This window comes from Eleutherodactylus coqui, chromosome 2, assembly GCF_035609145.1.
Source record: "Eleutherodactylus coqui strain aEleCoq1 chromosome 2, aEleCoq1.hap1, whole genome shotgun sequence".
NCBI lineage: Eukaryota > Metazoa > Chordata > Amphibia > Anura > Eleutherodactylidae > Eleutherodactylus > Eleutherodactylus coqui.
In genome coordinates, this window is record NC_089838.1 from 319,740,842 (window position 1) to 319,755,614 (window position 14,773).

The following is a 14,773-nucleotide window of genomic DNA, read 5'->3' on the forward strand; positions in this document are numbered from 1 at the left end:
AGTTTTTTGTTTTATTATTTATATTTTTTTATTGTAAATATGGCAAAACGGGGGGAGGGGGGGGGTGAAATTTTATTTTTCTAAATAATTAAGAAAACTTTATTGTTCTTATTTTCACTTTTTCTTTTAGTCCTCCTGGGGGACCACAACCAGCAATGCTTAGATCGTTACATCATATTACATTCTGACAGGCAGCCTATAAAGCCACCCCACGGGAATGGCTTGATAGGCATTCTGCCATGACATCACTGGGGCCTTTCAGAAGGACCCTGGTTGCCATGACACCCGCACGGCTCTCTTGATCTCACCGCGGGGGGGAGGGGGGGCATTACAGGACCCCCAACATCATTCGGGGGATTTAAATGCAGCTGTCAGCGGCACTTTAAGCGTTAACAGTCTCAATCGCCCGCGCGGCCGAACAGGGTTGTTGCCCGCAGTTGTCAGCTGTAATAAACAGCTGACACCTGCGATGAATGGAGGGAGGTAAGAGGTGCTATCTCCCTCCATACACATCCTGCAATGGCAGGACCTAAACACGATAGGGTGGTCACTAATGGGTTAACCTCAAAAAAAATGTTCTATCCTATCCATCATTCTACATTAGACGGAGATTAGTATTTTCCTTCTAAGTATTTAACAATTCTTTGTGAACTAGTGATAACCTTTATTAGAAATTACAATTATGGCTGATGCACACCAGATTTCTGAACTCATCCAACCATAATTCATTTTGGAAGAGATTGCTCTAAGACCAATAAATAATCATGTTCACAGATATCTTCTGAACTAATAGGTTGATGATCGAATGCATTATTAAAATGTTGTAATCTCGTTATCCAGCTTGAATGAGAACGTCAACCCAACTAATGAAATCCGGAAATATTTATAATATATGTTGAAGAATTCTGATGATATACTGTATATGCCCCTATATGATATAGGCGTGTTTTTATTATCTGATTGTAACGTGCTTCTATGTTTTCATCTTCTAGTACCTAAGCCGGATGTTTTGGAGACAATGTCTATCAACATATGCTTCAGGTTGGTCTACAATGATTTATGGAGCTTTAGCTTATATCTTTGTCAGTTGATTTTAGTCATTTTTAAAGAAGTCAAAAGAACTTTATACTTAAAACAATCAATACTTCAAAATGCAGAACTCTATGGCTACGCAATGTGTTAGAAATGCAACATGAGCTCCTCTCTCAATAACTCACCACCCAAAATGCATTCACCCCAGACTTCACACCAAAATATAATCTGACCCTAAACCAGACCCAAAAATGTATTCCCTGACCAGACCCTTTTATTTACTTACCACTCTCCATTCTCAAGTCTTATTTAACTCTGTGCAGTGTCTCACACTACACTCGCTTTTAATATCTCAAACTAGACCCTAAAATTAAGTTAGATTCTAGACTAAACCTCAATATTATTTTAGACCCCACACTAGGTCATGAAAAGGAATCCAGACCCCTGGCCAGATATACCCTTACCATTCCAAATACTTGGGTGTGACACGACATGTTTAAGACCAACAATTTTGAAGTCAGTTTGTGTACATTGTTAGTCAGTAGCTACAAGTGGGCATTTCTGCACCTTTTAAATTTCATTCACCCCCTTACATATAAAGAAGTGGTGAGCAACTCAGACAGGGCATATGTTCTGCAATGAAGTCCAATTACAAACCAGGACTTTCCCCTTTACCTTCTTTCAGCTCTACTGATGACTGAAATCCATTGATAACATATGTTGTGGTTCAGCCTTGACAGGTCAACCACATACCTTTTGCTACATAGAAAGTGAAATAATGACGTCTTTGTGCCAACCCTGTAATGTTAGATATTGTATGCTGGATATTAACATTGACATTAGTGATGGCATCAAACTGATCTATATATCCAAAGCTGTGGGTTAACAAATGCTTGGGATATTCTCAGACATCGCAAACCTGTGGATGCCACCATGTCCATCATTGATGTTTCCATGATGACTGGATTCTCCCCAGATGAAACAGATCTCAATAAGGTGAGTAGGATATAGAGCATGCATTGTAGCAGATCTTCTCCACTATTTTTTGTGTACATCTGAGTATTACTGGTAAAAAGCAAATATTTCTTGAGGAAGTTTGCGGCTTATAGTTCAATGCTAGTACATTGTTGTCTTAACCAGAACATTATCTTCTCCAGCTTAAGAATGGAGTGGACCGGTACATCTCTCTCTATGAGATAAACAAGGGAGCATTTGATAAAGGATCTCTGATCATCTATCTGGATCGGGTAAGAAGTCAATTATATCTATCTTCCAACCTGCTTAGGGACAAAATTAAAAGATTCCTCCATTCTCATTGGTTTCCAATGCGCGGGAGGTAAGAAATGTGATTGGCTAGTAGGGATGGCCTGATCAAGTTATTGGTAGTATGATTCTGCTACTGGAACAACTACAGACTGTGGACATTTCAACATTCTCTCAACACATGTTGGCTAAGATGCAACTCCTCAAAGGAATGTTGAGAAAGCTAAAGAAGCCATGACCAGAGTCATGCCGTGTCTTGTGGACTCAAGAAGAGAGGGACCATCCAGCTTATTATCAGCACACAGTTCAGAAGCCTTCATCTGTGATGTTATGGGGTGCCTATGGCATGGGCCGCTAAAACATCTTGAAAGGCACCATCAATGCTGACCAGTATATAGACGTTTTAGATCTAGATAACGGCTCTTTCAGGGAAGGCCTTGCATATTTCAGCTAGACAATGCCTAACCACATACTGCATTCATCTCAGAAGAAAAGTCCGGGTGATGAACCAGCCACCTGCAGTCCAGACCTGTCACCAATAGAAAACATTTGACGCAGTATGAAACAAAGAATCCGGCAAAGACGACCCAGGACCGTTAACCAGCTGGATTCCTACATCAGACAAGAATGGGACATTCCTCTCCCAAAACTCCAGCAACTGGCCTCCTCACTTCCCAGCTGTTTAAAGACTGTTGCATAAAGAAGAAGTGATGCTATACAAAATGGTAGACACGGCCCTGGCCCAACGTTTCTGAGATGTGTTGCTGCCATCAATTTCTAAAAACGAGTGGTTTTTTTTTTTATGAAATGAAAAAATGTGTCACTTTCAACTTCTGATATCCGTTTAACGTTTTAATTATGAATATGGTTATTCGAGATTTCCAAATCATCGCATTCTTTTTTTCTCTACATTTACATTTTACAGCTTCCCAACTACTTTGGAATTGGGATTGCAGCCAGGGATCTAATTCTCCCAGTTATAGTCTTGGTTCTCCTGCTCTCCAGCACAATGCTGGACATGGCAGAATCTTCACCAGGAACAGCAGCTGTTTGATGGAGCTTATTTAGTTTGTTCGGCCATAGAATAGGATGCAGCAGTAGCCAAAGGTCTTTCGCGGGTCTTCATTGTCCTTTAAAAACGTGGTTTTATCAGCCTCTATGGAAGGGAAAGCCAATAATTTTCTTAAGAAAAAGACAAACAGCTGCAGTTGTACAATATCTCGCAAATGTAATATAGCAGCCAACTGTACAGGTCATACACTCTTTATGTGATTGGACCAGTTAGATGACCACCTAACACACAAATTTCCCAGAAAATAGATTATTGCATTTTTTTTCCATCTTAAAGGGGTTATCCAATGATAGAAAAGTATTGTACTACTAAACTTATTAATGAGACCGGGTGTGTCAGTTCAAGGTTAATCAACAATATATCCCAATGAGATAAAAACAGTTCATTAAAAAAAGTAATACATCTGTTTAAAGAAACTAGGTGATCTCTAGTGGTGGTCTACTACCTTGCACTTTGCAGAAGTGGGCAAATGATTATTTTTTTTTTTAAATGCAAAAATCTCAACTACAGATGCCAGCTTTTATGGTTCAGGGGCACATCTGGACAAGACCTACCTTGTTTCCCAGATAACAGGACCTACCCAGATAATAAGCCGTACCCCGGTTTTCGGGGGAGGCTTGAAATATAAGTCATCCCCTGAAAATAAGCCCCAGTTAACCTGCATTAAAAAAAAAAAATCAATACTCACCTGCTCCGCGGCGTCCTGATGCCTCACAATGGTCTTCGGCGGCTTTGCAGCAAACTGCAGTGTCCTCCGCTCTGACATCCCACTTCTTTCTGGTGATAAGGCTTTGAATTCCCTGCCTCTAGCAAAGCGAGCGCTGTGATTGGATCGAGTGCCAGCCAATCACAGTTGGGGCTCAATGAGCCAATCACAGCCATTCAGTGATGTCATGTCCTAGTGCCAAGTCAGTGATTTTTCTACTGAGGCTCCAGAATGTTAGAGTAATCCATTTTACATAGGGAATATGGCTGGGACTAGTTGGGGACGATCACTTACAACTTTCTTCAGAAGTTTTTTTTTTTATTTCTGCAGGTTTCGCACACAGAGCAGCAATGTTTGAAGTTTAATCTTAACAAATATTTAAATACGGGACTTACCCAACCCGGATCTGTCAAAATCTACGACTATTATTCACCAGGTAACTTTATACATTTAATAAACTGCCAAAAGATAAATGAAAACCTCTAGTTCTCTGATCACTATGGATGGCAATGTACTGTTAAAGCAACAAACCATACATATAAGCCAACCTTCCTGCTTCATGTTGCTTACATTCACTTATGTAGACTGGGAAAGGGTCAACAGAGTCATTTCATTATCATTGGAGGAAAGATCTACTGCACTTCTGGAGACTGAAATAAAACAGGAGAGATACTATACATACAAATAACGCTCTGTATGCAGCTGCACTGCTACTTCCTGGTCTCTAGGGTAGGTGTTGTACTCCATGTCTAGTAACACTTTTATGACCATGAAAGTTTTCCAGGGTTATTAAGCAGACAGCCTATTCTTAGGACAAGTCATTAATATCAGCTTGGGGAGGGAATTGACTCTTTATTTTCCAGGCACAAATCCATACTTTTGGTAGTGGCGGTGCCTGGTACTACAGCTCATTGGAATCTCAGCCCCATTCAAGTGGATATGAATGAACTGCAATACCAGGCAGAGCCACAAGCAAAAATATGGAGCTGTGCTTGGAGTGATGTAGTCCCTTCAACCAGCTCATTGGCAGGGGTGTATGTTGGAACTTCATAGATCTGATATTGATTGCCTATCCTAAGAATGACCAATTAAATTAGTAGTCACCAAAAATGCCTTTACCTCTCATTTATTGCATGTGACCTGAAGCACAGACAACCTGTTTTACTGACAATACAGGATGGGTAATTGTGCCTCCAATAAGGCTGCTAAGGGAAGTTTTTAGCCTCGAGGACGCAGTGGTAACTTGTAACTGCTGGGCACCAGAGTAAAATCTTTAACATGGCTCCTCATCTACTGTATAATGCTTTATTTACATTACTGTTCTCGTTTATGGGCCCCCTAAGGCTCCAGCACCTGAGTGCAACCGGGCCCTCTGCACCTACTATAGTTATGCAACTGAATGCAGCCCAATTTTTATATCATTCCACGACTAATGCAATGACTCATTTTTGCTCATGTTGCTGATTTGAGGTTGTGTTTTGTCCATTCTTTAGAGTGTATTTTTTGTTGTATAGTTTTGCAGTACATAAAAGCCTTTAAAATACAGATAATATGTATTCATAAGCAACCAGACTATGTAATATGGGCTTGTCAGGAAGTTCCCAGTAAGAAAGCTACTTTCGATTAATAGGGTCTTCTGATCAAATCAGAACTGCCATTGCCATGAGGGCGGGCAGATATTTGTTGTACAGAATGTATTTACATCCTCTTTATGATGATTATAACCAGTAACGCTCTTCTCTCCCCCAGAAAGCGGCTGTCGTAAATTCTACCACTACGAAGAAGATAACAAATTGCTTGGTCGCATTTGTCATGATAAAGTGTGTCAGTGTGCTGAAGGTAAAGCATATTTGCCAACTCTCCTGTGAGTGTGTCTTTAAGAAGGGGAGATGTCTGGTCTGGGGGGAGGGGGGGGGTCTGTATTTTGAGGTGTAGGCTGGTCTGGAATCTTTATTTGGGGGAGTCTCAGGTTCAAATGCTGTAGGTTAGGGGTGTGCACCATATAAATGGGAGGGGAATAAGGATCAAATGTTGTGCCCCACTGCATGTGTCTCCTTTTACAATCTTCCACATATTCCTTCTCCATAACTTTGGCAAGTATGATGTAAAGTATTCGTGGAGGTTGGTTTAATAGACCCGTTTTGTATATATGCCTTATTTTATCTTCTTTACCAGTTTGTACTGTATCTATTTTTTTAAAGGAAACTGTTTGATGAGTCAGGATACAGAAAAACGCAGCGCCGTGAATCGCACGGTGACCGCCTGTGAATATGGAATGGACCATGGTGAGCTGTGATTCTTATACCTCTACAATCAACTGCATTGTTATGCCCCCCCCCCCCCAAAAAAAAAAAAGTCCTGGGGGGACACAGGACTCCTGTTCTTGAATGCCCACACCCCTCGTTTGGTGGAACAGCAGAAGTACTTGCCCATTTCAGACACCAGAAGGGAGGAAAAAGATAGCCCTAGCAGTTTGCTCCTTGCCATATCTCTCCCACCCTCTGGAGTGGCATTTTCACCTCTTGCTTCCCCTCCAGCCACCCTAACAAAAAACGGACACCCTAAGCAATGGCCCTCCACTGCCCAGTGGCAAATACAGACCTGGATATGGCACTATCACAAGGCTACTATGGCAGGCCAAACAAAGTTGAGTATAAACCACATATGGCACTTGATCTGCTGGATCACGAATCCATAACATACCAGGCAATATGCAAGATAAATAGGGTTTTCCTGACGTCAGATTTGGATAAAAGCAGAGTGGGTGCTCAGCTACCATTCTGAAGGCTCTTTTGTTCTTCGGATTATTATTAATCATCTTTATTCATATAGCGCCAACATATTCCGCAGCGCTTACAGAACAGATACAAGTAACAAAAACCACACTTACATGAAGCAATCAATTAATGGAGACAGTAGGGCTGAGGGTCCTGCTCCAACGAGCTTACATACTACAGATAATGGGGTGATACAGAAGGTAAAAGGGGCTGGAGATGTGCCCGGTATGGCGAGGTGGAGATTGACGGATGCTATACCCACAGACAATGGTCAAATATAAGCCGTGTGGTGTCTGAATCGGTATGACTGCAGGGGGTGGTTGATTACAGTAAGCAGGGGCTGCAGTGAGCGAACACAGGGAGCATGTTATCAGGTGGAGTAAAGAAGGGTTTAAGCTTAGGAAATATTGTGTGCCTCCCTGAAGAGGTCCATTTTTAAAGCACGCCTGAAGTTTTGTGAGTCAGGGATTGCCCGGATAGTTTTGGGGTAGCGCATTCCAAAGGACTGGTGCTACTCTGGAGGTGAGAATGAGAGGTTTGAATTAAAGGGGCACTTAATCTGATTTCATTAGCTGAACAGAGGCCCCGGGCTGGGTGGTGGATTGAGATGAGGGAGGCAATGTAGGGCAGCGGGGTGCTATAGAGAGCTTTAAGGATGAAGGTTGCAAGTTTGAATTGAGTTCTATGTTTGACGGGCAGTCAGTTGAGTGACTGGCACAGGGCAGAGATATCCAAATAGCGGCTGGACAGGAAGATGAGCCTTGCTGCCTTATTTAGGATGGATTGGAGAGGGGGCAAGTCTGGTGCAGGGTAGGCTGATCAGCAACGACTTGCAATAGTCGAGCCGAGAGTGGAGGATGGCCATCGGGAGCGTTTTTTAGCGTGCCTACTGTGAGAAAGGGGTGGATTCTTGCAATGCTCTTTGGGTGCAGGTGACACGTTCAAGCGAGAGATATGGGGTTTAAGTGGTAAAAGAGAGATCAGGGTTGAATATAACCCCAAGACAGCGGGCATGCTGTCTGGGAGCTATGGTTATGGCACACAGTGAGATGGACAAGTCAGAATGAGGTCGGTTAGCAGAGGGCGGAAACAGCAGGTCAGTTTTTGAGAGGTTCAGTTTTAGGAAGAGAGAGGACATAGTGTTAGAGACAACGGACAGTCTGGTGGCGTTTTGGAGGAATGTTGCTGTGATGGTGCGGGAGGAGGTGTATAATTGGGTGTCATCAGCACAGACATGGTGCTGAAAGCCAAATCTCCTGATGGTTTGTGCAATAGGGGCTGTGCAGACAGAGAAGAGGAGGGCGGTGAGGATAGGGCTTTGGGGGACCCCAACTGCAAGGGGAAGAGGGGAGGTAGAGCCAGAAAAGTATACACTGAATGAGCGGTCAGATAGGTAGGAGAACTATGAGAGCAGTGTCATTTAGTCCAATGGAGCAAAGCATATTGAGGAGGAGTTTGTGGTCGACAAATGCTGTCAAATGCTGCGGAGAGGTCGAGGAGGATCAGTAGGGAGTAGTCGTGCCTCGATTTGGCTGTCAGGAGGTCGTTTGAAATGTTGGTAACTGCGGTTTCTGACAAGCTGGACTGTAGGGGGGCCAGAGGAGAGTGTTTTGATAAAAAGCTTATAAGGTGAGAGTAGGCCAGGCGTTTAATAGTTTGGGGATGAAGGGGGGATTTAAGGTGGGTCGGTAGTTGGCAGCATCAGTCGAGTCAAGAGTCTGTTTCTTTAGCAATAGGGATATAATAGCATGTTTGAACGAGGAGGGGAAAATGCCAGGGGTCAGAGAGAGGTTGAATATAGTGGTAATGACAGCCGGGGAAAAGGGACTAGAGGAAGTGTGAGGGAAAAAAGGCCGCTAGCGCAGGTGGTGGAGTGAGCAGTAGAAAACAATCTGAAGACTTCTTCCTCTGTCGTTGGTCTGAGTACAGAGAGTGAGCAGGAGCTAGGTGCAATACTGAATAGACTAGGGTCAGGGCTAGTCTGGGATTGGGAGGTTATTTTCTGCCGGGTGTCATTGGTTTTCTTTTTGAAGTAAGCAGCCAGCTCTTCGGCATGGAGATCCATCACGGGGGGCTGCAGTTTGGGGCTGAAAAGGGAGTGAAAACTATCAAAGAGTCGTTTAGGGTTGTGAGATAGTGAGGAGACGAGAGAGGTAGAAGCAGGCTTGCTTGGCGTGGTGGAGGGCGAGGTTGTAGGTTCTGAGCACGAATCTGAAGTGGAGAAAGCCTGCAGGAAATGGGAAAGCCAGATGGCAAAGTGGTCCAGAAACAGGCGAAGAGCACCTGGGGGGCAGTAGATAACTGCTACTCGCATGGACAGCGGATGGAAAAGTCATAGCATATGTCCCCCAAACAATGTGAAAGTGAATGAGGGTATAGGGGAGGAATGACCTGAAAGGTGCATTGCGGGGAGAGAAGAGCACCTACTCCTCCGCCACGCTTATTTTCTGGTCTTGGGGCATGGGAAAACTGCAGACCATTGTAAGACAATGTAGCAGGGGAGGTCATGTCAGTCTGCTGTATCCACGTTTCTGTTAGAGCCAGCAGATTTAAAGATTTAACCGTGAAAAAGTCATGGTGGAGTTTGTTGCATGGTGACTGGCAGTCACAGATCGCACATTTAAAGGAGACAGGAGAGAGTATACATGGGCTAGTAGTTGGGCTTGAAAAGGTGTCTAAGTGATGCAGATGGGGCGGGTAATAGTTAGAAGCAATGGATTAAGACTGACCAAACAGATTTCGGTGAAATGTTCCATGTGGTAGAGACCTTTTAGTTTCTTTGAAAATTATTACCTAGTTGACCTATATTATGTTGAATTTCATTGATGGTCTCCAACATCTTCCAGTAGGACTTCTTTAGACTCCACGTCCATGTTTTATATGGAATAGAGTTCTCTGCAGATTTTCTAGTGGGATCCATGTCTGTCACTACATTCATGTTTTATATACAGCTACATATGGATTGACCAACTTTCTACTGACTATTTTCACTTCTGTCTTTACAGTGTACAAGACATCCCTTCTTGACATACATTATGGAAAGGACTTTGACAGATATGAGATGCACATTAAGGAGGTCTACAAGACAGGTAATGTTGCATATGGTGTACGTCAACTGAATGATGTTTTTGTAGCAGCTGTCAGTCTATTAAGATGATATACAATTATGTAATATGAGCATCCATGAATATTGTGGGTGTAAACAAGAATCGGTGTGAGGGAAAAAGCAATGGCTCCCTCCATTCTCACTCACTTCTGCCAACCAGGGAAGGCTGGCTTCTTCCAGCCAGGCTCCTGCGGAATGACAGAGGCGGCACGATGATGTCAGAGCCACTTCCATTATAGAGAAGGTGCAAGAAGCCGAGAATGACTGCTAAGCACACTTCAAACACCAAAAGACAGCTTTTATTCCTTCGGTGTCTTAACGACCACTTTTTTCCAGTTCTGCAAACTGGTTATTTTAACAAATGATTTGGGAGAACCATCATATACCTCCTGCTCATTTCTTGTTATGCAATAACTGATACTCCACTGCTACGGCCAGAACTTCAATCCCAGCCATTTAAACCCTCTGGTGTTGTTGTCAGTAGTGACAGTGGCATCTAAGTGGTTTACAGAAACCAATTGCACATGGCAAGAGGCATAATATGCATATTGCAATAAACGTGATGTTGAATATTGTTGTATGGAAAACTATAATAGAGGGGATACCTTTATTGGCTAAGCACACTATATTCATTATACACTGCAACATAGAAATATTGAAGAGCAGGGGATCACAAGTTCAAATTCTCGAACAGAAGAAAAAATATTCAATGAAGGCCCCCTGCACACGGGGGATTTCCTGTAGAATTTCCGCTCGTGGAAGCTGCCATAGGATTGCGTTAGAAAACACAATCCTAGGCAACACAATCCTAGGCAGATGGCCGCAATTTGTCTGCGCGAAATCACGCAAGGAAAACAAAATCGCGGCATGCTCTATTTCTGTGTGGGGCTCGCAGAGCCCCTCAAAGAAATGTCACTCCCCGGCCGCTGGCACCGCTCCAGCTGGTCGGCACATCAAAGAGCCGGAGCCACGTGTTGGGTCCCGCTGCGAGAATTCCCGCAGCGGGATCCGAGCCGGCCGTCTGCAGGCGGCCGAAGTGTGTTGAAAAAAAATATAAAAAAGTAAAAAATAAAATAGTGTTTTACATTTAAAGTGTTACATTCTGGAGAACTCTCCCATAAAATGGATCAAGGTACAGAAAATCATTAAAACAAACTTAGTATTATAAAAAAGGTAGAAAGGTCACTATAAAGCTACATAACAAAAACAAAATAGACATTTATTCATTTAGGCAATCAATTAAGCCTTTTGATGCACTTGTCATGTTATCATGCATATATGCGGCTGTGAGACATCAATTTAATGATAGTTTGATATACTCTATTTACACATGGATCTTTGTTGACGCACCTGTCACTTTGAGGCCTGATGTCCACTAGGAAATTCCACAGCGGGTCCCTCTTTTCACGCAGACACGAGGCCTGAAAATAAGATTTATTTACCTGTCCGAACGCTGCGGATCTGCCCTCCGTCGCGGCCAGATCTTCTTTCTTCGGCCCGGCGGATGTGCTCGGCACGCAGCAGTGCAGAGCAGAAATTCAGCTGCGGTTGTGCCACGGATATGGACGTCCGTGCAGGAATCCCGCAGAAAATGGAGCATGCTGTGGGTGATTTCCCGCACGTGCAATCCGCGCAGCAGGGGAAAAGGACATCCGCGGGTATTTACTTACCTGCGGGAGTCCAATGCATCCCTATGGGCGTGGATCACGCGTGCAGGATACCCGTGCCGATTTAATAATTCCATTTTCCTAGTGGACATGAGGCCTAATATGCATATGAGAGTAATATTTGCGTATTTTATCTATATACACATTTATATAGACACAAACATTTGAGTTTACATGCACATATACACGCATTTGAGTTTGTTTATGCACATATGCGGCTTGAGGCATTTACTGTTACGAGTTATTGTGTTCTCTTTATGCATATAGGCTATTGTTCATCAGAGATCAGCAGCGCACAGTTTTGCATCTGGTGGGCAGTTTCCATTTTAGGGTGCATCAGGGCTTTACAGTTGGTTGGAGTATGGTGCTGCCCTTTCTGGGACGATTACTCCATTATATACACAGGGCTATCGAGTGCATCATTTTTTTTTCCTGTACCACCTCCTACCTCAGACTCTGACTAACTTTCATTTTTGTTATGTAGCTCTATGGTGGCTTTTCCCCCTTGTTATGAGATACTAATAAAGGTTACGTTTTAATAATTTTCCATTCCTTGTTTTTCTGTGGCAGTTATATGGGTTTGTATCTATAGGACTTGTATTCAGGGATATGTATTCTGTAGAATAATGTTTATTTATATAGCGCCAACATATTTCGCAGCGCTTACAAGGTAGCGGGAACAGAAACAAAACCACGGTTACATGTAGTAATGAATTGAAGAAAACAGTAAGGGTTAGCGTCCTCCTCCATCGAGCTTAGATACTACAAGTAATGGGGTGATACAGAAGGTAAAGGGGCAGGAGATGTACACAGTATGGCGAGGTGGAGAGTGAGGGATGCTATACACAGATAATAGTCAAAATTGAGCCATATGGTGGCTGAATCGGTGTGACTGCAGGGGCCGATTGATGGCAGCTGGCAGATTGCAGTCAGTAGGACAGGGAGCAGGTTATCAGGCAGAGTACAAAGGGGTTTGGTTTAGGGGATGTGGTACGCCTTCCTGAAGGGGTGCGTTTTTAGGGCTCGCCTGAAGTTCTGTGCCAGGGATTGCCCGGATAGTTTGGGGTAGCGCATTCCAGAAGACTGGTGCTGCTCTGGAGTAGTCTTGGAGGCAGAAATGAGAGGTTTGGGTTAAAAAGGGCGCTTAATCTGATTTAGTTAGCGAGGGCGCTTAATCTGATTTAGTTAGCGAAGCGGAGGGCATGGGCTGGGTGGTGGATTGAGATAAGGGAAGCAATGTAGGGCGGCGCGGTGCTTTGGAGAGCTTTGTGGATGAGGGTAGCGAGTTTAAATTGAATTCTGTATTTGATGGGCAGCCAGTGCAGTGACCGTCACAGGTCAGAGGCATCCGAGTAGCGGCTGGACAGGAAGACGAGCCTGGCTGCAGTATTTAGGATGGATTGGAGAGGGGAGAGTCTGGCATGGCAATACTCTTGATCGTGTCTTGTAGCGAGGTGGGTGGAATGACCTGGAATGTGCATTGCGGAGAGAGTAAAGCACCTACTCCTCCAACACTCCCGTTTTCCAGTATCGGGGGTAAGACAATGTAGCAGGGGAGGCAGTGTCAGACTGCTGTATCCACATTTCTGTGAGAGCCATCGGTGAAAAAGTCGTGGATGGTGGGCAATCTGTTGCATGCTGACTGGCACATTGAAAGGAGACAGGGGAGGGTATGCATGGACTAATGGTTGGGCTTGAAGAGGTGTCTCAGTAAAGCAAGTTGGGGGGGTTAATAAGTTAGGAGCACTGAAGGGTTGACCAGGATTGGGAGAAATATTCCCTGCAGCTAGTAGCAGCAGGATAGAGAGGGTGAGCAGGTGGTTAGGAGATTTATGAGGGCGGTTATCTTTCTCAGTGGCCTCAGGGGATTGAGGCGTATTAAGTGAAGAGTGCGTGTGAACTGTGCATGGGTGAAGAAAAGAGCAGGGCTGATCTGAAAAGAATGCACCATAGGTGGACGTTGGAAGTAGGATTGAAAGAAAAAAATAAGATGAGGATAGAGGCTACAGTAGTAGTGATAGTGGTGAAGTGCAAGGTGTTTAGGCAATTTATGCAGCCTGTCTCCTGTCCTGTCGAATTGCCATATTTAACTGCATAAACCACAAACCCGGTCACACTTCATACGGGACGCACAGGCGTACCAGTGAAGGGAATAAATGTAATGCAACAACCATTCCTGGGATCGGAGATGCATACCAAAGGGAGAAGGCTGGCAGGTGGAACAAAATGCTACACTGTTTTGTGGCATTCCTGGACAAGCACTTTAAGGAACTGTATTTTCACCTTTAAAGAGAACTGAGGCTGAAATAGATGCCATTGGCAGGAAAATAATACTGGAAACTGGCCGATAGTACGAGTTCAACAGCCCATAGAATATGATAGGCAAAAGGTTCTCATGAAATTTGCCTGGTGTATCCTAACAACAAGACGATTCTCGAACTCAGTGGATCAGTTTGCTTATCTGCTATCATTTAAACCTAGAGCTGTTGAATCAATGTGACCATTTCATCATTTCTAATTTTATCCTAGGAACGGATGCAAATGCCAAAGGCAACAACCGGACCTTCATCAGCCACATTAAGTGTCGAGAAAATCTAAAGTTCACGAAAGGAAAAGATTACATTGTATTTGGTGCACTCAAGAATGTTTTGCATACTGAGACATTGGGGTAAGTGAGAAGTCTGGACATCGAGAGGAGGAAGGAGGAAGGTGGGTCAACTATGGCATAATCAACAAATATTGACTACTTACTGTCTGTTTCCTCAGCTATTACTATATCCTGGGGAGAGATACTTGGATGGAATGGTGGCCAAATGAAAGAGAGTGTCAAAACAAAGAGTATAAGAAGCTCTGCGATGACTTTTATAGAGTTGCTGAAGAACTCGAAATTCTTGGGTGTCAAACTTGAAGATTACAAACAATCCTAATCACATTTCCATGATTGATCTGATTTGTGTGCTGTGATCTATTCAATTAAAGTAATATTTGACGCTTGCTGTATGATCTGGGTTATTTACTTATATTCGTTAGCACCTATCAAACCAGGGCAAGTACCAAGGCCCACTGTGCGTTATGGGGCCAAGGTAATCTGGGCAGACATGCTGTATACAAGAGTTGGGTAGATCAGTGGTATAGCAAGCTTTCTTGGTG

The 14,773-nt window shown here is 43.6% G+C and overlaps 1 protein-coding gene across 1 annotated transcript in view; it reads left to right on the plus strand.

Moving 5' to 3' along the window:
• The window catches only part of LOC136610275 (complement C3-like), a 133,505-nt gene extending 118,974 nt beyond the window's left edge, over positions 1 to 14,531 (plus strand). The window contains exons 33-41 of the mRNA XM_066589507.1: positions 993 to 1,041; positions 1,941 to 2,028; positions 2,190 to 2,279; positions 4,404 to 4,509; positions 5,823 to 5,912; positions 6,275 to 6,358; positions 9,856 to 9,939; positions 14,153 to 14,291; positions 14,390 to 14,531. Coding sequence (XP_066445604.1) covers positions 993 to 1,041; positions 1,941 to 2,028; positions 2,190 to 2,279; positions 4,404 to 4,509; positions 5,823 to 5,912; positions 6,275 to 6,358; positions 9,856 to 9,939; positions 14,153 to 14,291; positions 14,390 to 14,531 — 872 coding nt within the window. The remainder of the gene's footprint in view (positions 1 to 992; positions 1,042 to 1,940; positions 2,029 to 2,189; positions 2,280 to 4,403; positions 4,510 to 5,822; positions 5,913 to 6,274; positions 6,359 to 9,855; positions 9,940 to 14,152; positions 14,292 to 14,389) is intronic.
• The last annotated feature ends 242 nt before the right edge of the window (positions 14,532 to 14,773 follow it).